Source organism: Oncorhynchus keta, chromosome 18 (genome assembly GCF_023373465.1).
Source record: "Oncorhynchus keta strain PuntledgeMale-10-30-2019 chromosome 18, Oket_V2, whole genome shotgun sequence".
Lineage (NCBI taxonomy): Eukaryota > Metazoa > Chordata > Actinopteri > Salmoniformes > Salmonidae > Oncorhynchus > Oncorhynchus keta.
In genome coordinates this window covers 15,195,762-15,220,084 of record NC_068438.1, presented here as the reverse complement: position 1 = coordinate 15,220,084, position 24,323 = coordinate 15,195,762, and the positions used below count along the sequence as shown (strand labels likewise).

The 24,323-nt window shown below is 40.7% G+C and overlaps 1 protein-coding gene across 4 annotated transcripts; it reads right to left on the bottom strand.

The window, feature by feature from the left end:
- Positions 1-4,068: 4,068 nt before the first annotated feature.
- On the bottom strand, positions 4,069-23,443 carry LOC118397341 (zinc finger and BTB domain-containing protein 44-like). Of its 4 annotated transcripts, none has more exons than XM_035791992.2 (6): positions 22,533-23,438; positions 16,531-17,602; positions 15,653-15,737; positions 15,206-15,357; positions 8,502-8,802; positions 4,069-7,565 (listed from the first exon to the last, which is right to left on the bottom strand). In XM_035791992.2, the coding sequence occupies exons 1-6, from the start codon at positions 22,533-22,535 to the stop codon at positions 7,271-7,273; spliced, it is 1,908 nt and encodes a 635-aa protein (XP_035647885.2). In that variant the 5' UTR covers positions 22,536-23,438; the 3' UTR covers positions 4,069-7,270. The 4 variants fall into 4 exon arrangements, with proteins under 4 accessions (XP_035647885.2, XP_035647886.2, XP_035647887.2 ...); XM_035791993.2 differs by having other exon boundaries at positions 22,550-23,436; XM_035791994.2 differs by having other exon boundaries at positions 22,836-22,904.
- Positions 23,444-24,323: the final 880 nt, after the last annotated feature.

Sequence of the window (24,323 nt, the reverse complement as noted above, 5' to 3'; positions counted from 1 at the left end):
GGACATTCTCTGACGAATACTACCCCACCTGAAAATAATCATTTATTATAGCACAATGACAGGATGGACACTGAGATACATCAACATCGGCATGAGCGACGTTGGCCCACAAAGCATAACAGTTTACAATTGATTGTTCAAAGACAATACATCTGTGTCACAACTTAAAATAAAGAAATGTCTGGCATGCTTGGCAGGAGGCCAATTACTTACACACCAGGAGTGATGGTGAGTTCAGACAAACGCTTCAGTTCCACCACGGTGTTGACTACTTTGAAGGTCCATCCAGGGCTGAGCCACTGTGAAAGAACTCATAGCTCTTCTCATTGAATACACATGTAACCCCTGGAGCCAAGTTATGGCTTGATGAAAGGTATAGCTTCCTAGGCCTATTGCCCTGATTGGAAAGGTCACGGCAGGCATTGATGACATTATTTGGTTTTGCACAATAAGTCGATTTATCAGTAATATTTAAAACAGGCTGAGCTTACAGAGGGAATATCTACTTTTGAATCTGTCTCTGGAAAAGATGTACCAAGCTGTCAGATGTAGTCACTTTTTAATTATTATGCAACTAATAGGCATTCCACTCACATGTTTACCCCTGCTTCCTCCTATCTCCGGGGGTCACATGTGTATCCAATGGAATTCCAACTGGAATGAAGGCTCAATTTTCCAAGTCTGGCTGAAGGGAATGTTTTCCAAAAGGGGAGAGGATTAAATTCGGAACCATAGTGGAAAGAATTAAACAGCAAATACAATTATGAGGGCGTCCAAAAATTGCTGGAAAGAGGCTTAAGTGCGTGTATCCACTTAATACCCAATGTTTAGTACTGTCAGATTAAATGACTCGGGCCATGGTTTTCAGATGAAACACATTGTTTTGAAATGATCTATTGTTTGTTATTCCATTTGCAGTCTAACTTTCAGGTATTACTAAAGTATTTACATTTTTGGTTGGACAAACTATTAGACTAGATAGACTAGAAAATAAGCTTATAGGCATATGAACAATGATACAGTTGAAGTCGGAAGTTTACATACACTTACATTGGAGTCATTAAAAATCGTTGTTCAACCACTCAACAAATTTCTTGTTAACAAACTATAGTTTTGGCAAGTCGGTTAGGACATCTACTCTGTGCATGACACAAGTAATTCTTCCAACAATTGTTTACAGACAGATTATTTCACTTATAATTCACTGTATCACAATTCCAGTGGGTCAAAAGTTTACATACACTAAGTTGACTGTGCCTTTAAACAGCTTGGAAAATTCCAGAAAATGATGTCATGGCTTTAGAAGCTTCTGATAGGCTAAATTGACATAATTGGAGTCAATTGGAGCTGTACCTGTGGATGTATTTCAAGGCATACCTTCAAACTCAGTGCCTCTTTGCTTGACATCATGGGAAAATCAAAAGAAATCAGCCAAGTCCTCAAAGAAAAATTGTAGACCTCCACATGTCTTGTTCATCCTTGGGAGCAATTTCCAAACGCCTGAAGGTACCACGTTGTCACGATCGTCGTAAAGGGGAGACCAAAGCGCAGCGTGGTGTGAATGCATGATTTAATGATTGACTATACAAAATAATAAGACGTACGTGACTGCTAATGAAACACTGTGCTAACATGCAACATAACATAGTCAGAATAACCCACCATCAATGGACCAAGCAGCGTGGTAACAGCCAGCAGCAGCAGTGGCTAAGAACACAGGACTCATGGACTTTTGCGGCCGGAGTCCGCACCTTAGGGGGGGGGTACTGTCACACTCTGACCATTATTTGCATTGTTTGTTTCTATGTTTTGTTTGGTCAGGGTGTGATATAAGTGGGCATTCTATGTTGAATGTCAGGAATTGTGAAAAATGTATTTGGCTAAGGTGTATGTAAACTTCCGACTTCAACTATATATGAGGTTAGAGTTGAGACAGAACCAGAGAGAGTTGTATTGCTGAGTCGCTTGTGATTCTTAAATGGTATTAACAATTTTTTTTTCATTAAACAAGAAAGGCCCACAAAATAGTTGTATTTTATTGTAAGAAAACCCCAATGAGACAAGGGTTGATTTAGACATTTAAATAGAGAGAAGGTTGAAGTCGAGTTAAATCATTGTCTCACAACACATCATTCTGGGGTCACCCACATAGACGTCAGCAGGATTATCAAAAGGACAGAGGGAAAGTATTGTTGAGGGAAGCTTACAGAGATGATTAGCAGCCACATGCCACCAACAGGGTGGGTGACTAGGGCAGACCACATCAGGCATCACGCCTTGGCTCCCCTTTCTACTATACAAACCCATTTGATAAAGTTGGCATCGTGGTCACCAAATCATTGAACCAGGGGGATCAAAGCAACATTTAAATGTCTCTTTTGTATTTCAAATGACAACTTTCATAAATAAGCCATTATAAATGTTTATAAATGTTTATTCATGACAGTTGTAAAGTGTTAACAATATCTGAATATCCTTAAATGCAGCATTGAAATCACTGTAGAGATTTTAAAGGCTCTTTAAGTTTGCATCTGATACAATTATTAAAGGTATAGTCAAATTAATGGATTAGACATTGGGGAATTGATTGGAGATGCATGACAGCTGTGTTCAACATTGTATGTTGTTTTCCTGGCAACGCAGGTTTGGCTCTATCCCATCGAAGCCCCTCTGGGATTGCATGTCTACAGATAAGTCAAGAATGTAAACAAGTCATAAATGCATCTACAAACACATTCTTGGCTCTCCAGTAAAACTTTACAAGTAACGAAGTGACAGCCCAGTCTTACGTAACATTTTAATGAGGCCCACAGTAGGGGATAATACTATGGGTTTCACTAAGTAATTCACCTATATATTCCCACACTTCTGTGGGATTTTTTTCACAACAGGGTATGTGGATAAACCCATAGGCTAGTTTTTCCAGAACATTTTAATCCAGATCAAAATGATCTGTTGTTCATTATCTGAGTTCATTACATTTACATCATATCCAGAGCGACTTACAGTGAGTGCATTCATCTTACGATAGCTAGGGGGGACAACCACATTTCACAGTCATTGTAAGTACATTTTTCTTCAATAAAGTAGCTATCAGCAAAGCCAGAGCTTGTAAGGAGGGGGGGAGGGGGTCAAGTGCGAGTGTTAGTTCACGAAACCCTTATTATTTTCCTTCTTTTTTTTAAACAGGAGAAATATGTTTCTATTAAGGACATTATTTGTGATAAATGTTATATTGGATCTCCGAGCCAGAGCTTTCCTATCCTTTAAAAAGGCACAAAAAAAAGGCCTAACACTATAGCTAGTTTATAGGGTAATCCATCCACGGTAATGACTTTGATAACATAAGCTTCACTGATACTAGCCTAATTCCTCTATAAAATAAGACCAATTCGGAGTCACAAAGGGACACTGAATTATACACAGGTGGTTGGGATCATCTCAAATATATCATAAATCACCTTTAATAGTCCAGACCTCACTCTATGGGCTTTCACTACTTAAAGTAAACACACTTTCGACATAAGGTTATCTTTTGAATCTTTGTTTTCCACATTTGAATCAAAACTGTCTGTAATCTGGGACATGCACCAGTAAGCAATTACAGAGATTTGGACTGAACTGTAGTGAGAAGTCTGGATCTGAGGGCCATGTAGTTATTTTACAACACATGCAAGACCCTATTTATTAAAATAATGCATGTTTGTTTGTTTACTTTCATTTACCAACCACATAATGCATCTTAGAATTGAATGCCATGAAAAGTAAAATATTTACATGCCAATGTATAATGAATCAGAATAATCAATAACAAGTATATTTGATTAACTTAATCTGTAGCCCATAGTGTTTTTCTTAGCAATAAACAGTGGGAAACATGATTATGAGTAGGAACCACAAACACCTTCATTAGGCAAGCGCTAAAGCTTGGTGGGTTTTATTGTTTTGGCATATAGCCACCAAAAAATAGTTATAGACATGTGCTCCAGTCAGATGTTTGCGTAAGTGATGCATACCAGATATGTTGTCCTTTCATGTCCTCAAAAATAAATAACTTGGCCAAGGGGGTGGGAGTCGATTGCAAGTTTTTATTTACATTTTAGTCGTTTTTTTTGTACTGTACAAAACACCCCTCTTCACAATATAATTGCAAACTAGGAAAAAACACAGATCAGAATTGGGAACATCCATTAACTGTATAGCAGTAGAAAGTGGTTTCATCAGTTTAGAACAGTTAATCTTGGAAATGATCTGGAAAGTTGAACATTCAACACTTGCTTATGAAACCACAAACATTTCTGCTCTTGCACCATATGCAAATTGCATTACGGGGATGTTTAAAACTGTTAAATGAAACTACAGATTAAATATCAAAGTCACAAAATACAACATATTTTTCAATCATCCAAACTAAGTTGGAAATTAATCTACAGTATAAAGAATATACAATATATATATATATGTATGTTTGTGTGTCTGCAGACAGTCAACAAAGTGAACATTAAAAGGCCCACACTCCTTAAACATGTATTAAACATGTATTTGATATATTCACATTTAACAAGAATATCCAAAAGATGGCATACTCATAAAACAGCAATTGTAATACAAAAGTCACAAAAATATATAATGTATAACTAAGAGCTACCGTTTTGTCATATTTTCAACAAACAATATGAACCAGGAAATGTATATATCATGTACACATTGAAAAGGCATATATGTCAATACATTTTTTAAACATTGCACATAAGAGAAGCTACATCTGGGGAACAAAGGAAAGACATGCTAATATCTGTAAAAACTTTAGTTGGAGAAAAATCAAGAACAAAACGCTGATACGTGCTGAGGTTTTAACACATCTCACCTCAACACGACCTTATTGAACAGCAAACAGAAGAAAGAAAACGCATGCTCTCAGATTCACAGGACTTTCAAATGAACGTGCATTTCACAATCCTAGGAGTAATTTGAAAAGAATCAAATAAAAAAATCAAGATGTACACTTCGTTGGTGATTTCACAGATTGAGTGGATTCTCACTTGTTTTTCTTCAGTTAATCTATCACATTGTAAGTACACAACAATACGAAAAACAGTACATTCTTTTCTTTCATTATTCAGACACAAAATATAAACATAGAACCCAACAGCTTGTCCATTTATTGCACACAATAGGTTCACCAAAAATATTTGGGCACTTTAAGTTTCAACAAACAGCAGCATTTCTTTATGAAAAAGGTATGTGAATACAAACAGAAACAAACACACGCAAAACACAAGCTTACTTAAGCGCTAAAATGCTCAAACGCGTGAAAAAATAAAATGACTACAGATTTTAAATTGTGCAGCTTGAAGCTATGCAAGGTCCTATATGAAGGCTATAGATTCTCCAACGCACATGATACAGTGTCTATCGGAGAGAAAATTACATTTCCTGTGAACAATATTTCAATAGCATGGGGAAACCAAGCATGATTACCTCATTACTTTATAACGTCAACAGCAACGATAGATTAAAAATGGTAGATACACCAACCCCCAAAGGGACTGGGAACATTTGGTCCAATAGGAGAGCTTGATTGTTACCCAGACATAGGGTGGTTAGGCTAAATGCCACATATTTTAGGAAAGGTTGATTGGATGGCACAGGACAATCATATGTCAAATCTCTGAGCACCCATTATCTGATTATAAAACACACGTTACTTCTCTGAGCCCAAGATATGCACTCACTACTGTAAGTTGCATCTGCTAAAATGACAAAACAAAAATAATAACAGATTAATCATGTTAAATATCACCAAATTATTATTTTCCTAGTAATATTTTTAATGTTACCATCAGAGTTTGTCATCTATTTTGCATTTCATTGGAACGCAAAAGTCCTTTTTTGTTTTTTTGCAGGACTACCAAGATTAATGAATTGATAAGGACTACACTTAATGAACAAATAAATATCAGTAGCATTTAATCAATGGAGTATCACCACCTTATTATAAAGGCATGGTGATGTGCAACTGACTAGTGATGGCTCAATATAACAGGTGTCCAAGCTAGGGCAAGATTTCTGTTGAAAAGCAGTGACAAAGAAAATTTAGCTGGAAATCTCAAGGTGAACCGAAAACACTATGAAGATGAAAATATCTATCGATCACACTTAAATGATACAAAGCAATGTCATGTTGGCCATGTTATTGAAGACCTCTCCTTACAAAACTAAACTCAAAGTAAAAGCAAGGCACCCAGCTCTAAATTCTAATGTGCTGACCACTTGATTAGTACAACGTTAGTCCGAAGAATGTCACTCACATTCATGTCCAAAGTAAACCGTCTGTGTAAAGTTAGGTAGAAATATTCCTACCAACACATGCTCCACCAAATGCAACATGGTCTCATTGTATGTCAAAATAGTGACATTGAAGCACAGTAGTTATATGTCACCAAAGTTGACATATTAGTTATAAGTCACCTACATATTACTTCTACCTCACTGAAATGTTTTATTTTATTTAATCACTAATTATAGTGAGACTCGCTTTTTTGTCACACAGCTAGAGAGATAGAGATTTCCATCACACAAGAACTGCTAGAGACAAGTATTTCTAATGAATTAGGTCCGACAAATTAACTACACTTTAACTTCCCATTTGAACTTAGCCTAGCTCTTCTAGATATCGGAAAGCGCAGCCGTTGCAGTGCGTCTCTCTTGATGAATTAACGATTGACTTCACATATGAAATGCTTCCATGCCTTTGTGACCCGACCTTTGAGAGTCAAAGCCACAGTAGATACCTAAATTATGAACAACACCCAACACAAGTCAAGTGTAGTAGCTACAGTTCATTCATATTGCGCGTAAAGAAAGAGACAATGAGAGCTCTATAATGCAATTTCAAGTTTTCAAATAATATATATATATATTTTAAAGGTTTAAATGTACTGTGTCCCTATTCACGAAGGAATACATACACACCTGTCACATAAATCACGACAAAATCCAACATAGCATTCTATTATCAAATCATATTTAGTAACACTAACAGTTTGCCCGAAGCGACGGCACTCAAGAAGTAACACAGCATCTACCGTATGAACGATCATTATGCAAAAAACAACAATCCAATAAGGAAGGAAAGAAACTACTTGTTAGCAAAGTTAAGACATCTAATTCTAGTGGTGCTCGCTAAAGAAGGGCAATCTCAGGCACTTTCCAAAGTCAGGGCTTTGGATTGGAAGGGGGAACGAGTGGGACAATTAGGAAGTGACAGTCACTCAATCGTAATGGAAGCCAGCTCTTTGATGTGGGCGTTCTCCTCCTCTGAGCCGTCCGGGGAGCTGTTACTGCCATTTGTCTTTGGCTCCTCTGACACGTTTTCGTCCTTCAAGGATAAAGGGTCCAGGGGGAAGGTGCTGCTCTCGCAATTCTGGGTGGAGGAGACCTGGGAGATGACCGGCATCTGGACAGACGAATGGTTGCCTTCAAAGCCGTGCTCCACCAGCTCGTACTGCCCCAGAGTCTCCTCCTCCTGCACTTGGCTCAGGTAGTCGGGCATGAGGAAATCACTGGGACCATGTGGAGACATAACAGACGATAGAAAGCTGTTGATGAAAGTGTCTCTAAACCTCCTATATGAAGTGGACTACACAGTAAATATGGTTGAAGTTAAAGGCAAAATGAAAAACGGATGGAAATCGGCCCATTTTCTTGAAAAATAATACGGTGACAGATCATTATGTGAGGGCTGTGTGAGGCCTGCGATCTGTTTTTTGACAATCAAACTGGATCGCCAAAGAATTTTCCATACACTGTTATGATCTCAGGCATAGACATCATACTATAACATTTAAAAAAGTAAATGGCCCATTTGAGCCCTACCAACCTGTGAGGGCTTGAGTTTGATTAAGAAGTGGAAAAGTCTAGAATATATGAGCACATGTCTGCTTTATGTAGAAGTACGTGAAGTACTATGAGCTATACATTTTAATAAAAGCCTTTAAACTGAGTGAAATTCCTATGTGGAAAAGTAAAATGTATTCTGACAGAAATAGGTTATGTAATTTATCCAAATTGTTGCGAGACGCAAGAATTAAAAGCCCGTAGCACGTATAATTTCATACTGTATGTTTCCCAAAGGCAAGTAACTAAGATAACAGCATGGAATGGTTCAATTAAGAAAATGGACAACAAAATACACAATAGTAACTCATGTAATAGTCTATGCTACATTACCCTTGAGCTAAGACATATATAGGGATTTTGAGGAAAGTGGCCAAAGACTGCTTTGAACCACATATTCAGCATGACTGATATGTGTTGTACTGTAAGTTTCACGGTATGCTCAGTTAGTTGGACCTGTTTAATGAACCAATTCTGAAAAGCTTGAAATAGCATATCTCCCTGAACATGGCCACTATGGGAGATTTAATTGTATTTTTTCCTTATTTCCTGTGTTATATTAAGCTGATTAAATGAAGGGACGACACCCCGGGACTCCTCACCTGCTCTGGAAGTAGTTTGCTAGTTCAGATGCCTCATGGTTCAGACTCCGCAGGTGTACAATTAAATTGCCAGAGTTGGTAAACATGGCGCCGCACGTTTTGCACTCGTAAATCCGGGGCTTGCGGATTATGTGGCGGGACACCCTCATGTGGTGCTTATATTCGCCGAAGGACGTGAATGTGGCACTACAAATCTGGCACCGGAAACAGCGTTTACCTTCGTGCTTCAGCCGGTGCATCTTTAGGGAGTAGGCCCGTGTGAACTTTTTCCCACAGCGATCACACTGGAAAGGCTTAATGCCTGTTGAAAAAGGGATGAAAAGAAAGAGGACTTGTGTCGCACATTAGAATCACTACAATAGATTAACTATGAATTCTGCAATAAGACGTTGATTTTTAGAATTGTCAATGTTAAAACTATCACAAAACAAAAAAAGATGTCAGTGTTAAAAATGTATCACAAAAACATTAAGTGTGAGTGTTAAAAATAGATGTGTAAAATGTGTCAGAAACAGGTAGTAATCATCATTGTATGACCTACAGTATAGTATGCATGCACACCAAAGAAACTGTGACAGAGGCATCCAGTCTCCAATATCCCGCATGGTTCATTGACACACATGGGTCGCAACTAGGGATGCATGATATATCGGTGAACATATCGGCCGATATTAGGTAAAAATGCCAACATCGGTATTGGCCTGTCTAGTTTAAACGCCGATGTGCAAAACCGATGTCAAAACTGATGTGTATACCTATATAACGTAGGTACATGACGTAATGACGCCACGTAAAATTCTGCGCAACACAGCATTCCTAACCTAGCCCACAATGTATGCTGTGTGGATCGAGCAGTCAACAAGTTGAGCACTTGTTTGAAAGAGTAAGAACATTTCAGCGAGAGAACTCAAAGGTTCTATGTCGTGGGTGATGTTGGCTATCGCGACTGGTCGAGCACCGGTACCCACTACCAAGTGTGCTATCGGAGTATCACAGTAATAGCGTCACTGCTATTATCTTCATGACATACTATGGAACGCCGTTTGGGTCTTTGCGTGTCAAAAACAAATGGGGTATCAGTCTACTCAATACCAAATATATTTTTTCCCCGACGTCCTCCTCAGAGTTATCGGACTCCAAAACATCTACGCAGTATTGTTTTTCCTCGGGAATCGTGTTCAAAAACATGAGCTGGAACAAACCCATAAAAATGTGTTTGTGTGGCGGTGCTAACTAACGGAAAATAAACTATAAACTATCAAAATAAAGAGAATCGCACACTCCATATATAAACTCCCAGTAATTTATTGGGTATTTACCAACGTTTCGGCATCACTGTGCCTTCTTCAGGGTAATGTCATGAATGCTTCAACCAGGTTATGTAGACAAACAGTGCAATTAGTGTAACAAATGACAATAGTGAGGGTCGTAATGATTCAGTTAATTAGAATGAATTAATGAAACTGTTAAAAAAAATAAAGAGTTTACGGCATATTAAATATTTTTCGACCTGTATGTGGGTGTCTGAAGAAGGATGTTTTTATAGTGCTATTGCACTGTGCGCATGAGACACATTTGAAGTTCCCATTTGGAATAGGTGTCAAGAGTCTCTGAGTGTGCTCAGGGGGCATGTCAGATACACATCGATTGACAATAAATGTGTCTCAATTCACAGTTGTTTCAGAGTCCCGCAATAAGAGCTAAGACGCTAATGTTCTCTGGGTGTCACTGAGTAGACTGATACCCCATGTCATTGATCCACAATCAACAGGTCAGGTTCTACAGTGAAATAAGTATGCCGCCAATGCAATTCTAAAGTATAATACATCCAGTGTGATTTCAACAGATTTTTGTCAAATTAACTAATTATTGCAACACAAACTAAAAAAAAGTTCTGAGACAGTGTACAGTCCATGGAGAATGAGAGCACCTCCTCCCAGCTAACCACTGGACTGAGGATAGGAAACTCTGTCACCACCGATAAATACACTATAATTGAGAATTTCAATGAGCATTTTTCTACGGCTGGCCATACTTTACACCTGGATACCCCTACCCCGGTCAACAGCACTGCACCCCCCACAGCAACTCGCCCAAGCCTTCCCATTTCTCCTTCTCCCAAATCCAGTCAGCTGATGTTCTGAAAGAGCTGCAAAATCTGGACCCCTACAAATCAGACAATCTGGCTAGACAATCTGGACCCTTTCTAAAATTATCTACCGAAACTGTTGCAACCCCTATTACTAGCCTGTTCAACCTCTCTTTCATGGAGATCTGCATGGAGGAATAGGCCAAAATACCAGCAACAGTGTGTGAAAACCTTGTGAAGAATTACAGAAAACGTTTGACCTCGGTCATTGCCAACAAAGGGTATATAACAAAGTATTGAGATAAACTTTTGTTATTGACCAAATACTTATTTTCCACCATAATTTGCAAATAAATTCATTAAAAAATCCTACAATGTGATTTTCTGGATTTTTTTTCTCATTTTGTCTGTCATAGTTGAAGTGTACCTATGATGAAAATTACAGGCCTCTCTTATCTTTTTAAGTGGGAGAACTTGCACAATTGGTGGCTGACTAAAAACTTTTTTGCCCCACTGTATATCTATCCTACCCTGCCTTTCTAAGGTCTTCGAAGGCCAAGTCAACAAACAGATTACCGACCATTTAGAATCCCAACACACCTTCTCCGCTATGCAATCTGGTTTCAGAGCTGGTCATGGGTACACCTCAGCCACGCTCAAGGTCCTAAACAATATCTTAACCGCCATTGATAAGAAACAATACTGTGCAGACGTATTCATTGACCTGGCCGAGGCTTTCGACTCTGTCAATCACCACATCCTCATCGGCAGACTCAATAGCCTTGGTTTCTCAAATGATTGCCTCGCATGGTTCACCAACTACTTCTCTGATAGAGTTCAGTGTGTCACATCGGAGGGCCTGTTGTCCAGGCCTCTGGCAGTCTCTATGGGGGTGCCACAGGGTTCAATTCTTGGGCCGACTCTCTTCTCTGTATACATCAATGATGTCGCTCTTGCTACTGGTGATTCTCTTATCCACCTCTACGCAGACGACACCATTCTGTATACTTCTGGCCCTTCTTTGGACACTGTGTTAACAACCCTCCAGACGAGCTTCAATGCCATACAACTCTCCTTCCGTGGCCTCCAACTGCTCTTAAATACAAGTAAAACTAAATGCATGCCCTTCAACCGATCGCTGCCTGCACCTGCCCGCCCATCCAACATCACTACTCTGGACGGTTCTGACTTAGAATATGTGGACAACTACAAATACCTAGGTGTCTGGTTAGACCGTAAACTCTCCTTCCAGACTCACATCAAACATCTCCAATCCAAAGTTAAATCTAGAATTGGCTTCCTATTTCGCAACAAAGCATCCTTCACTCATGCTGCCAAACATAACCTCGTAAAATTGACCATCCTACCGATCCTCGACTTCGGCGATGTCATTTACAAAATAGCCTCCAATACCCTACTCAATAAATTGCATGCAGTCTATCACAGTGCCATCCGTTTTGTCACCAAAGCCCCATATACTATCCACCACTGTGACCTGTACGATCTCGTTGGCTGGCCCTCGCTTCATACTCGTCGCCAAACCCACTGGCTCCAGGTCATCTACAAGACCCTGCTAGGTAAAGTCCCCCCTTACCTCAGCTCGCTGGTCACCATAGCAGCACCCACCTGTAGCACACGCTCCAGCAGGTATATCTCTCTGGTCACCCCCAAAGCCTATTCCTCGTTTGGCCGCCTCTCCTTCCAGTTCTTTGCTGCCAATGACTGGAACGGACTACAAAAATCTCTGGAACTGGAAACACTTATCTCCCTCACTAGCTTTAAGCACCAGCTGTCAGAGCAGCTCACAGATTACTGCACCTGTACATCGCCCATCTATAATTTAGCCCAAACAACTACCTCTTCCTCTACTGTATTTATTACATTTTTTTTCCTTTGCACCCCATTATTTCTATTTCTACTTTGCACATTCTTCCACTGCAAATCTACCATTTCAGTGTTTTACTTGCTATATTGTATTTACTTCACCACCATGGCCTTTTTTTGCCCTTACCTCCCTTACCTCGCCTCATTTGCTCACATTGTATGTAGACTTATTTTTCTACAGTATTATTGACTGTATGCTTGTTTTACTCCATGTGTAACTCTGTGTTGTTGTATGTGTTGAACTGCTTTGCTTTATCTTGGCTAGGTCGCAATTGTAAATGAGAACTTATTCTCAACTTGCCTACCTGGTTAAATAAAGGTGAAATAAAATAAATCAAATATTTTGCTGATTTTATATAACAACATTCCAACCTCGTTTAGCATGATCTATTCAATTATGGCATAATTCTACTATTTATATTAATTTGCATCACTGTCAATGACATACTTTTATTTTGAAGGCTAACCGCAAAGTCCACTATTGTGGCTAATCCTTATTGTGTGCTTCACATAGATGGATGGGTCTGACCACCACTAATCAAATAAGAACGGTCTAATAAATTAGGGTTATTTTTAGATGACACCTAGGTATATAGTTACCTAGCTAACTATAGCTACTGAAACAGATTGTCGTTTTGCTATGTTTTTGGGGAAGAACATAGCTAGCTAGCTCATGGATGCAAACTTTTTTATGACCAGCACTGTAGGTACGCAAGACAACTTTACCAACATCATAGCATATGTATCGATGAATCGTTGTGACATATGAAATACGAGTGATAGTGTAATCAATGAGTTATAACTACGTAAAATATGTATGAGCACTTTAAATTATTATGTGACGTGCAGTCATATTCAGGTCCTGATTGGTCAACAAGCTTACAAATGGGGTTACTTGTATTTTTTTTGACACACAAAGAACCAAACGGCGTTCCATAGAAATCCTGGTTGAGAATGAAACGACTGAACAAATGAACAACGAAACAGCACAGCAAGTAAGTGAAAGAAATAGGTTTTGATTATGTTTAACTGGTAATGGGGACATACGTAAATGCCAACAAAATAACTTTTTGGTCAGTGTGGTGTGTTTGTGTGTGTGTGTAACCTTTATTTACCTAGGCAAGTCAGTTAAGAACAAATTCTTATTTACAATGACGGCCTACCCCGGCCAAACCCGGACGACGCTGGGCCAACAGATGCGATACAGCTAGGATTCGAGCCAGGGACTGTAGTGACGCCTCTTGCACTGAGATGCAGTGCCTTAGACCGCTGCGTCCATGTGTGTATTTAACTGTACTAGAATGCTTAAAAGGCCGCTAAAGTTTTTTATATCGGTATCGGGTTTTTTGGTAAGGAAAATATCGGTATTGGCAAAAAATGTCATATAGGTGCATTACTAGTTGCAACAAGCATTTCTGAGCCGATCGGACCAGGGGAACAATACGAAGGGCAAAAAGGGCTTCTGTTGATTCAGTTATTTATGGCCCTCATAAACATGCCCCGACTTTAAGATTAAGACAGACTTTTTTCAATGAGAAATATAAAAATACATTGACAGCTCTATGAGGCATAAGTTGACGTGAACTTCCAATGAAGCTCCTTTCGCAGAGCAAGTATATTTAAGCAGACGTAAACTGCATTACTTTTAACTGCATACAATACAACACTATGGGTCGAGCTTAAATGACCCTGAAGAAAAAGACTTGAGCCCCATGAAGTATTTTCAACCAGAGAGTCAGCCCTACTCTATGGTATACTTAACTGACCAGTTCAGAATAATAATAATACCACACAGGAGCCCCCCCTCTTGCTTTGATGGATTACTCCATTATACCAATTTCATAATTGGGTCTTGTGGATGTGTGCATTGGCAGGGGGATAGAACCCCAATGAATACAATGGTGGTTTTCTTGATGAATGTGAGCAGTGTGTCTGAAGTTTGGAGTAGCAAAGACCATTATCCCATTATATGTTGGGACACAATGTGGAGTCATTGCCTGCAGCCTATAGTTAGCTACCTTCCACATGCTGTAACCGTACATGGCTACACAAATGGGACTGTCCACATGCAAGCCTGATTACTGTTGGACAACTACTAACTGGCTTTATAGACAACTTAAAAGTAGGCATTCTCTATCACTGAGAACATCATGCTTCAAGCTTATAGCAGATATTAATGGGACATTACACTCCAAAATAAAACGTGTTGTATCAAGGGCTGGAAAAGGTGAAACAGCACCACACGATCTCCTTGAACTTAGCACTGCTTGTTTGTCATGGTTAAGACTCAAGTTGAGATTTGTGTCGATATTTGGCTGACATCATTTCCTGTTATAATGTTCCACTGTCATTGGAGTTTGGGTATGTGTGCACTTGATGAGTGTGTTTTTCCGATGTCAGCCGAGGCGGGAGACACTAAGCCCCAAGTGTTTCCAAAATCAATGTTCCCTGGAATGCCCTTCATTCTTCTCCACAGTGTGCCATGAGTCAAACCATTAACGAGCCATTCATACCATTAATCTCCGGCTCCTATCATCGGGTGAATAGAGGACGCATGGAACTACTGTAGAGGGCAACGTAAATACAGTACAAATCACATGAGCTACTTTCCAGATGGGTACCTATGACATAAACAGATACGACATAACAGATAGCTGCTAGAGGTCGCAGAGCAGTAGTTAGTCTACACAGCCCTGTTCAACTGCATAGTGGATGTGTGGAAATTACCTACCAGAGTGGATGAGCATATGTTGCTTCAAGTTCTGTATGCGGGTGAATCGGACGCCACACGTGGGGCACTGGAAAGGTCTGTCAGGCCCGTTAGTGCCAGGGCGGGTTGAAGGGCTTATGTATAAGTGGTAAGGGTACTGGAGGCTTTCTAATCTGAAACAAGAAAGAGGATGTGGTGCTCCAGTGAGGGTAGACACAAATGTGGTAGACCTTGGGGTGTCAGATGAAAACCTTCCTTTAGCTTCATCATAATAACCAAGACCTCAAGGGTTCCATACCAGTTGGAAGGCAAAATGGAACATCTTACATAAATGCAAGATTAGCTTGAACAAAAGAAAATCAAGGTTATCAAACCTTCTAAATGAATGGAGTTGAAAACCAGGGAAGGTGATCATGATATTTCCACTTACATTTAAAGAATATAAGTATTTTCCAATCATATTGTTACCTTTCATCATCCTCAGCATGACCTCCAGCATTGGATGTACTTTGCATTGAGGGCAACCCTTCTGTGACTCCCTCATCTATCGAACCTATGCCAAAACAAAAAACAAATATAATTTCCACCAGTTACTAGTTCTTTCTCAGTCTGATTTCCATAAGACATGGTTCGGGATAGAACCCATACACAGATCCAATGCAAAGACTGAATAGCTTTAAAGTGGCAATCCGCAGTTGAAACAATAAAGCGTCCTCCCCGCCACTGTTTGGGAAAACAGCTGAGGAATGGGGCCGGAGAAACATAGCCACTCAAATTCATAGACAGAACTATCGATGCAAGGACTGACCATCCATGATATCAAAATTATAGTTTTAAACATGTTTGTTTATATTTAGGCCTACTTTGTTACTTTGAGTAAAACAACATTATATGTCAGGTTCTGATGGGGTACGACAGTTGAACAAAGTTCATAAGGCAATATTAGGTTTTATTTTTCAAGAATCAATGGGTAGGCCTAAATATCATTAATTTATAAGCAAAAAAAGAATGTAGCAACTGCAGATTAGCCCTTTAAATCTAGAGGGAAATTGCACTCCCAAAAAGTGTAGAGAAAAAAAGTTGGTGGTCTTGTATTGAGATAAGTCCACATCCTAGGTCATCTGTATTGTAGACCCAGCTACATGACGCAATCCAAAACTAACGGAAAAGATATGCACACCCAAGTATGTACTTAGGCCTGGCTCTTCCATTATTTTGGGGTCAGGCATATAGCTATATCTACACAACCGTTGGCATGTGTAGCAGACTCAGCTTGACACAAGACATCTGACAACATCTGGCAGACTGACTTTGGAGTGTTTTGTCCACTCACGTGACACCCATACCTATGGAGGAGGACTGTGGGCTGATGAGGAGGTCCTCCTGGACCTGTTCACTGCAGGGCACTGTCTGCTGGTCGCTCAAAGAACTCTGGGAAGCGCTGACGGGCTGCGACAACGTCTCCTGGACCTCCTCGTCACTCAGCCTCTCCACCTTCACGTGTATGTCCTCCTCGGGGCCCGCCAGCGACAGTGGCGCCTTAATGGAGCTTTCACAGGCCAGGAAGTCACTCAGCCGGCGGCTCACCTCCGAGGGCCCTGCCTGGTCCAGACGACGTGGGCTCTCGGGAAGCTTGGGCTGCTTATCCGGGTGGAACCTCCGGTCGATACCGAAAGGGAAGGTCCACGGGAAGGCCAGGGAAGAGTCCACTGGCTGGGTGGTGGTCTCCGAGAAGGAGGAGGGCGATGGGTTGGGCATCTGCGGCGAGGTGATCTGCGAGGTGCATTTGAGTGGGCTCTCTGGGGACATCATGATAAAGCTCTTACGTTTGCGGCGCGACTCGCGACACACAGGGATGTTCCTCTCCATCACGCTGCAGTCAGAGGATACAGGCGACAGGCTGCTGTCCAACGGCGTCAAAGCGCAGTGGGAGGAAGCGCTCTCGCCAAGAGCCGACTCCTGCGGTTTCTCCTGCCCCATATTCCCGGCGCTCCAGAGGATGCTGGACTTCATGAATTCTGAGCATGTGCTCGCCACGGCGAACATCTGCATGTAACTGGCGGCGGCTAAAACGTCGATGATGTTCTCCGTGCTGATGGAGAGGGTGGAGGTGTAGGCGTACTCCAGCAGAGGGGTGAAGCCGCTCACCGTGACGTGGTGCAAGTCCAACACAAACTTGTCCTCCTCCTCAGGCCTGCCCACTAGTTTGGAGCGGAAGAACTCGCTGCAGCAGGCCAGCACCACCTTGTGCGCCAGAAACAACTTGTCCTGCACCCGGATAGTGACATCGCAGAGGTGGCCCTCGTTGCGCAGGGCATTTAGCTTTTCCAGCATCTCTTGACTGTGCGTGGGGGAACTGTGGGTAAAGGTTTTGACCCCCATCTTTGTCTTAGCGTACTTGCTCTGGAGGGCGTTCACCTACAGGAAGAATGGAAAATTAGTCTACAAATGTTGGCCTACATTGGGCCTTTGCTATAAAGTCAATGTAATGTTTGTAATTCATTATCCTTATGGATGTTAAACAGCGGCTATACTAAAATAAAAACCTGAATATAAATCCAGTGATGGTATTGAAAAAAACTGCCACCGTGTAGTAAACCTACACTGTCAGATGATAGGATTAGAGGAGTTCAGTTTAGCCTAAGTAACCACACAGACAGACAACTTAACAAACAAAGTGTTAACAGACAACAGTCAGTATTGTCTGGGGGGACTTTCATTTGGCCTCACATGGACTTAACAGAGTGGCAAAAGAAATGCACAAACAAAAACAGCGATGAAGGAGTGCAGAGCCAAGAGAAACATCCCTCTTGACATTTGGAAACCCACTGAACCTCAGATTGATTTCAGGTCTGTCAACCTCAAGATGCATCCAAAAAAATGGAATATACAAATGTGCTACTAGCATAAACTAATGTGGATATTCAAAGCCAGAGACCATGTATTTACAGCTCTTGCAATGTTTTAGAGAGAAGATCTCTAAACAAACTTAACCTAACAAATCTCGAAATAAAAATTAACCTAACACCAAACAATCTGCATTTTCCATTGATGGTTGAGGACAACTGAAGTGCTGCTTACATTATTCTACACTCTAACGAAAACCTAAAGCCAAAATGGTTCAAACAAATAATGTCATTGTGTAAAAGCATATCATTTTAACCTAAAGGGTCCAGTTTGGTTTCATCCAAAAAATTACTAGGAAAGAGAGCAGGCGGCGAGGGAGGTGGTGAGAGGGTGAGGGAAGTAGACAGCGTGAAGGATAAAATGACTAGGAAAGAGAGCAGGCGGCGAGGGAGGTGGTGAGAGGGTGAGGGAAGTAGACAGCGTGAAGGATAAAATGACTAGGAAAGAGAGCAGGCGGCAAGGGAGGTGGTGAGAGGGTGAGGGAAGTAGACAGCGTGAAGGATAAAATGACTAGGAAAGAGAGCAGGCGGCGAGGGAGGTGGTGAGAGGGTGAGGGAAGTAGACAGCGTGAAGGATAAAATGACTAGGAAAGAGAGCAGGCGGCGAGGGAGGTGGTGAGAGGGTGAGGGAAGTAGACAGCGTGAAGGATAAAATGGCACGTTATGTAACAATAACGAAAGCAAATGCATCATGATGAAAGACAAGTTCGTGTGGAGTCCACTACAGCAGGTATTCCCAACCTGGGCAATGTCGTCGGGGGTACGCCAAAGAAAAATGTGATTCACATTTTATTCATTTTTTAAAAAGAAAAATAGAAAAATGTCAAAAATGGGGGGAAATAAATCACATTTTCAAACCGTACATTTATATTTTCCAACCGAGCTATAAATTTGGGTAAAGTCTTTTTCTCGCCCGAGTAGCCTCGTTTCACTGCCAAAAATCAAATTCAACCATGTAGTGTTCAGCGAAATAACAACACAATGTCAAATACAGGTAGCCTTGTCAAATAATTAACATCCAATCACATTAACCGTTACTCTAGCGGGAAACCTTCACTCTTGCGCAGACATTTAGAAACTAAACATGACAATTTGAAAAATAAGCCACGGGAGTTTTTTGAGCGAGAATAAAAATGACATTTGAGTAGTAAGACATGTATAAAAGCAACAGATACCATTAATAAGAAGGGGCTAGAAGCATCTTATATGATAAGCTACTGAGTGGATAGGACAGGGAAGCCCTACACTATCGTGGAGGACTTAATTCTTCCTGCTGCTGCAGATGTACCAGGGACAATGCTGGGGGGAAAGGACAAAACAACTATACAGACAATGTCTTCATCAAACAACACTGTTTCACGACACATCCGTGACATGGCAGGAGATGTTTTGAAACAATTACTGCTTTGCATACAAGCCAGTGAATTCTATGGGTTACAGCTGGATGAGTCAACAGACGTGGCGGGCCTGGCACAGCTCCTGGTATATGTCTGTTACGTTTATGGGGGGTCAATTAAGGAAAACATCCTCTTCTGCAAACAACTGGAAACCAGGACAACCTGAGAGGACATTTTTAAAGTAATGAACAGCTTTGTGACATCAAATGGACTTTGGTGGTCAAGATGTGTTGGTATCTGTACTGATGGCGCAAAAGCCATGACAGGGAGACATAGTGGAGTGGCAACGCGCTTGCATGCAGTTGCTCCCGACATCACTTGGGCAAACTGCAGCATCCACCAAGAGGCTCTTGCTGCCAAGGGAATGCCTGACAGTTTGAAAGACGTTTAGGACACTACAGTAAAAATGGTTAACTTTATTAAAGCAAGGCCCCTGAACTCTTGTGTATTTTCTGCATTATGCAATGATATGGGCAGCGACCGTGTAACGCTTTTACAACATACAGAAGTGCGCTGGTTATCAAGGGGCAAAGTATTGATACTTTTTTCAAATTGAGAGTTGAGCTTAAAGTTTTCCTGACTGACCATAATCTCCACATCTGACCACTTGCATGGTGACGAGTTTCTAACACAACTGGCCTATATGGTTGATGTTTTTTTTTGCCTGAATGATCTGAATCTAGGATTACAGGGACTCTCCGCAACTATATTCAATGTGTGGGACAAAATTGAGGCTATGATTAAGAAGTGGGAGCTCTTTTCTGTCTGCATTAACAAGGACAACACACAGGTATTTCCACCATTGTATGATTTTTTTGTGTGCAAATGAACTCAAGTTTACGGACGATGTCAAATGTGATATAACGAAGCACCTGAATGAGCTGGGTGCACAATTACGCATGTACCTTCTTGACACGGATGACACAGACAACTAGACAACTGGATTCATTTTCCTTTTCATGCCCTGCCTCCAGTTCACTTACCGATGTTTGAACAAGAGAGCCTCGTCAAAATTGCAACAAGTGGTTCTGTGAAAATGTAATTTAATCAGAAGCCACTGCCAGATTTCTAGATAGGGAGGCGCTCAAGAGTTTCTTGCCTTGGCAAATCGCGCTGTTTAGACACTGATACCCTTTGCTACCACGTCCCTATGTGTCATCACATTGGCCTGAGGTGGGGAGGTTTATGACCCCCATAAATACCTTTCCCCTTTTTCCTCTCTCTACTCTACCAAAGTGACTATTGAAAATGCCTTTGTTAACATAGAGTGACATCAAAAGATGGGAAACGGAACCATATTTTGGTAATCCAACCAGTTGAAAATATGCGTTGGTTAATGAGGGTTCGTTAGCCAGGGTTCGTGAGGATAACCAATAATTTCCAACTTTCAGATGAGTCTAAATAAAGTGACGATTAGATATTGACTCCTATTGAGGTAAACGTTTACCAGGTCTTTAAGAGTTTATTCAGAAGATAACAGCTCTATAAACATTATTTTGTGGTGCCCTGACATGGTTAATTACATTAACCTGATTAGCTTAATCAGGTAATATTAATTACAGATAAATTATTTTATAGAATAGCACGTCATATCACTTAATCCGGCATAGCCAAATACACGACATATGTGAGAGTGGATGCTCGGCCCTCACTAGCATGAAAACTAAATAGAAGCACAGACGGTGTGTGGAAAATGATTTAAGACGCTCCAATACAACCCAACATTGCAGAGTTATGTGCATCCTTTCAAGCACACCCTTCTCATTAACCTGTGGTGAGTTATTCACAATTTTTTATTAAGAAATAAGGTTTCATATGTAAAATGGCTAAATAAAGAGCAAAAGTATTGATTATTATTTGTGCCCTGGTCCTATAAGAGCTCTTTGTCACTTCCCAGGAGCCAGGTTATGACAAAAACTCAATCAATCTTATGTTTAATAAATGCATTGTACAGTGTGTGGCAGACTTACAATGATGCCAAAAAACAACATTTGAGAGTGCGCTGACCCTGGTGCTAGAGGGGGTATGCAGCTGGAGGTTGAATGTTTGAAGGGGTAGGAGACTATAACACGTTTGGGAACCACTGCACTCCCTTTCTCAGACATGTGGCTGCTCTGAGGCATGAGATTTTCCATCAAACAAAACTCTCTCCTGAAGGGGCTCTCTTTGGGAGAGCTTGCTGCCCTCACTAAGAAAAAAAGAGGAAATACTCCCCGGCTGTTGGCCCAATAAAGGCAACGCAAATTTGGCTTGAACCACTGATTTTAGCTGCAGTGGAGGAGAGGAGTGGGGGTTGTTGTCTACCTTTCAAAATCATATTATCTTGATTCTAAGTTTGGGCTAACCTAATTCAAAACCCGACTCGAACATTGACAGGTTTGAACTTTCAACAACTAGCCTAACGTTTTTCCAGGTGAAGGGTCCATAAATAGCCCAACATAATGCACTGTTGAAACAGAACAAAATCGAAGTCTCAAGCGAAACAAACACAATAGCTAGGCCTAGTAGCCTGCATGAAGAAATACATTTTTAGAACGTTATTCCTACTTGAACTGTCTCCACTAACTTTGAGATTTCATCATCATACCGATGAAAGTAGCTAACTACGTTGTTAGCTGCTGCAATTAACTTCTTAGTTCTTACAAATCAAATCAGGTGTAAATGCAACATCAAACAGCTAGCTAACAGAGGTCGTCCAAAATTGGGACAGGCATTATGTTTACAGGCAAAGTGGGCGGGGACTAAACTGAACCCAGTATTTTCGCTTGTAAACATTAACATGCTGCAAGTAACAACACGTTGCGAGCTAGCTAGTTGGCTAACAAAGAAAGCTATGTAAAGTCAAAACAAAGAGCAACTACAGTTAGCTGTCTATAAACATTAACAAAGGCTTCGACAGGCAACCAGGTAGTTAAGTGAACTAGCTTGCTAGATAATGTAACGTTAATGAAAACGTTTCACTTGACCGGCTAGCAAACTACACATACACCAATCTTCAACACTTCAACACGCTAACTACCAGTATTCAGAGGTCGAGTTACTGACCATGCAACGAAATATACCTTCAGTAGATAGAACAGTGTACGATTCGGTCTGTTGTTCGACTTGATCGGCCTCGGGTTGTGGAGTCAAATGAGGCCGATGTAAACACACCACAGCTGTGCGTGCAACAGCACAAAGCAGCCTAGCTTGCAAGCAGTTTGTTATCGGTGTCGATTTAGCCCGTTCTTTGGAATTTCTTGTGTTTGGGAAACATTCGTTGGCCAAACACAGATAAATTTGAGATTTTCATTAATACTTGGAGCGGTCGATAGCTCAAATTGTTGTTAAAAGGTTTACAAAACGTACATTTGTGTACCGTTTCGTTGAGGTTCTTTAGCTAGCCTCCCTGTGCTAATCCTTTTTGCACTTTGTGTCCCATAATGCAACGCGCAGTAGGCAAATGTCTGATTTGGTATAGATAATGTCTGACGGAGCTCAATTTTTTTATTTGACTAGTCAAGTCAGTTAAGAACAAATTGTTATTTACAATGGCAGCCTATGAGGGTTACCTGCCTTGTTCAGGGGCAGAACGACAGATTTGTACCTTGTCAGCTCAGGGATTCCTCAGGTTACTGGCCCAACGCTCTAACCACTAGGCTACCTGCCGCACCTCTAAAGCAATTAATGCAGCTAAATTTGCTTGCTGTAATCACGGGGTAGAATAGAGTCAGGTTCTTTTCGAGCAGGTTTGAGTAGACAGTAGAGACCAAACCCGCAACTTTACAACATAAGGCTAGGTTCAATTTTAGTTCTCATTTCAGTTACAGTGGTCTTTCTATGGCTTAGGAGCACGTTTGAAACCAATACAAGTAAAACATTTAAACGAGAAACAAAAAGGGGACTCAGGAGGTGATGCAGCTTGGAAGGCAGGTGTACATTTTCTGTAAAAAAAATAATAATAATAATTAAAAGTTCATTTCACAAGCCTCAGTAGCCATGCATCCGGACTGCATCCTTTCCTGTATGCTGCCTCCTAGAAGCCCCAAATAAAAGGGGTTTAAATACACAATTTAGATCACATGATTAGTTAACTATCCTATGGGAGCTCTTGTTGGTTTGTTTTAACCACGTTCACCCAATGCCTGTGCTTTTGTGCGGCTGGCTCAGGATTAGTGCTCTCACTTCTGCACCACATGGATCGTTCCCATATTAGGCCTACACCTCTCTATCTGACTAGTGACGTTGCTGGGCTGCGGTGGGATGGTATAATGTTGGAGCTTGGCTATTAGCATTTGGAGTTTGGTGTGAATGCGAGAACACTCAGAGTGAGGGCAATGGTGTAAGTACTACTTAATTCATTTTCATCATTACTACACAATTTCTACACAAAACCTAATGGTTTTACTACTTGCTATTGAGATGTGTAGTAAACCAGTAGTGATTTGTGTAGTAATGAGTGATAAATTGGGATGTTCATTTCGTACTCATCACAAAATAATTATTACTACTGTGGAACCACTGAGGGGGATCTACTACTTAAAACCCACACATTCCTATACATGTTCTATTGAATCACTACGCAATGCTTACAGATGACTGCTGAATGCCTACTCAATCCTGATTTAATTACTACTGCTATCAATGTGTGTAGTGACATGTAACTGCTGATCACTACTGAGTTGCTTCTGCTCCTTTTAAAAATTTCTACATGAACCCTTTTGAAAACTGCCATTGAAAACTGACACATTTACTGTTTTCCTATTCAAAATTCACATCTTATTTCACTACAAGACTAGTGCACATGTTATTTCCTCAAGTTTCTAACTGTAGTTATATAATCAAACAAATAATAAT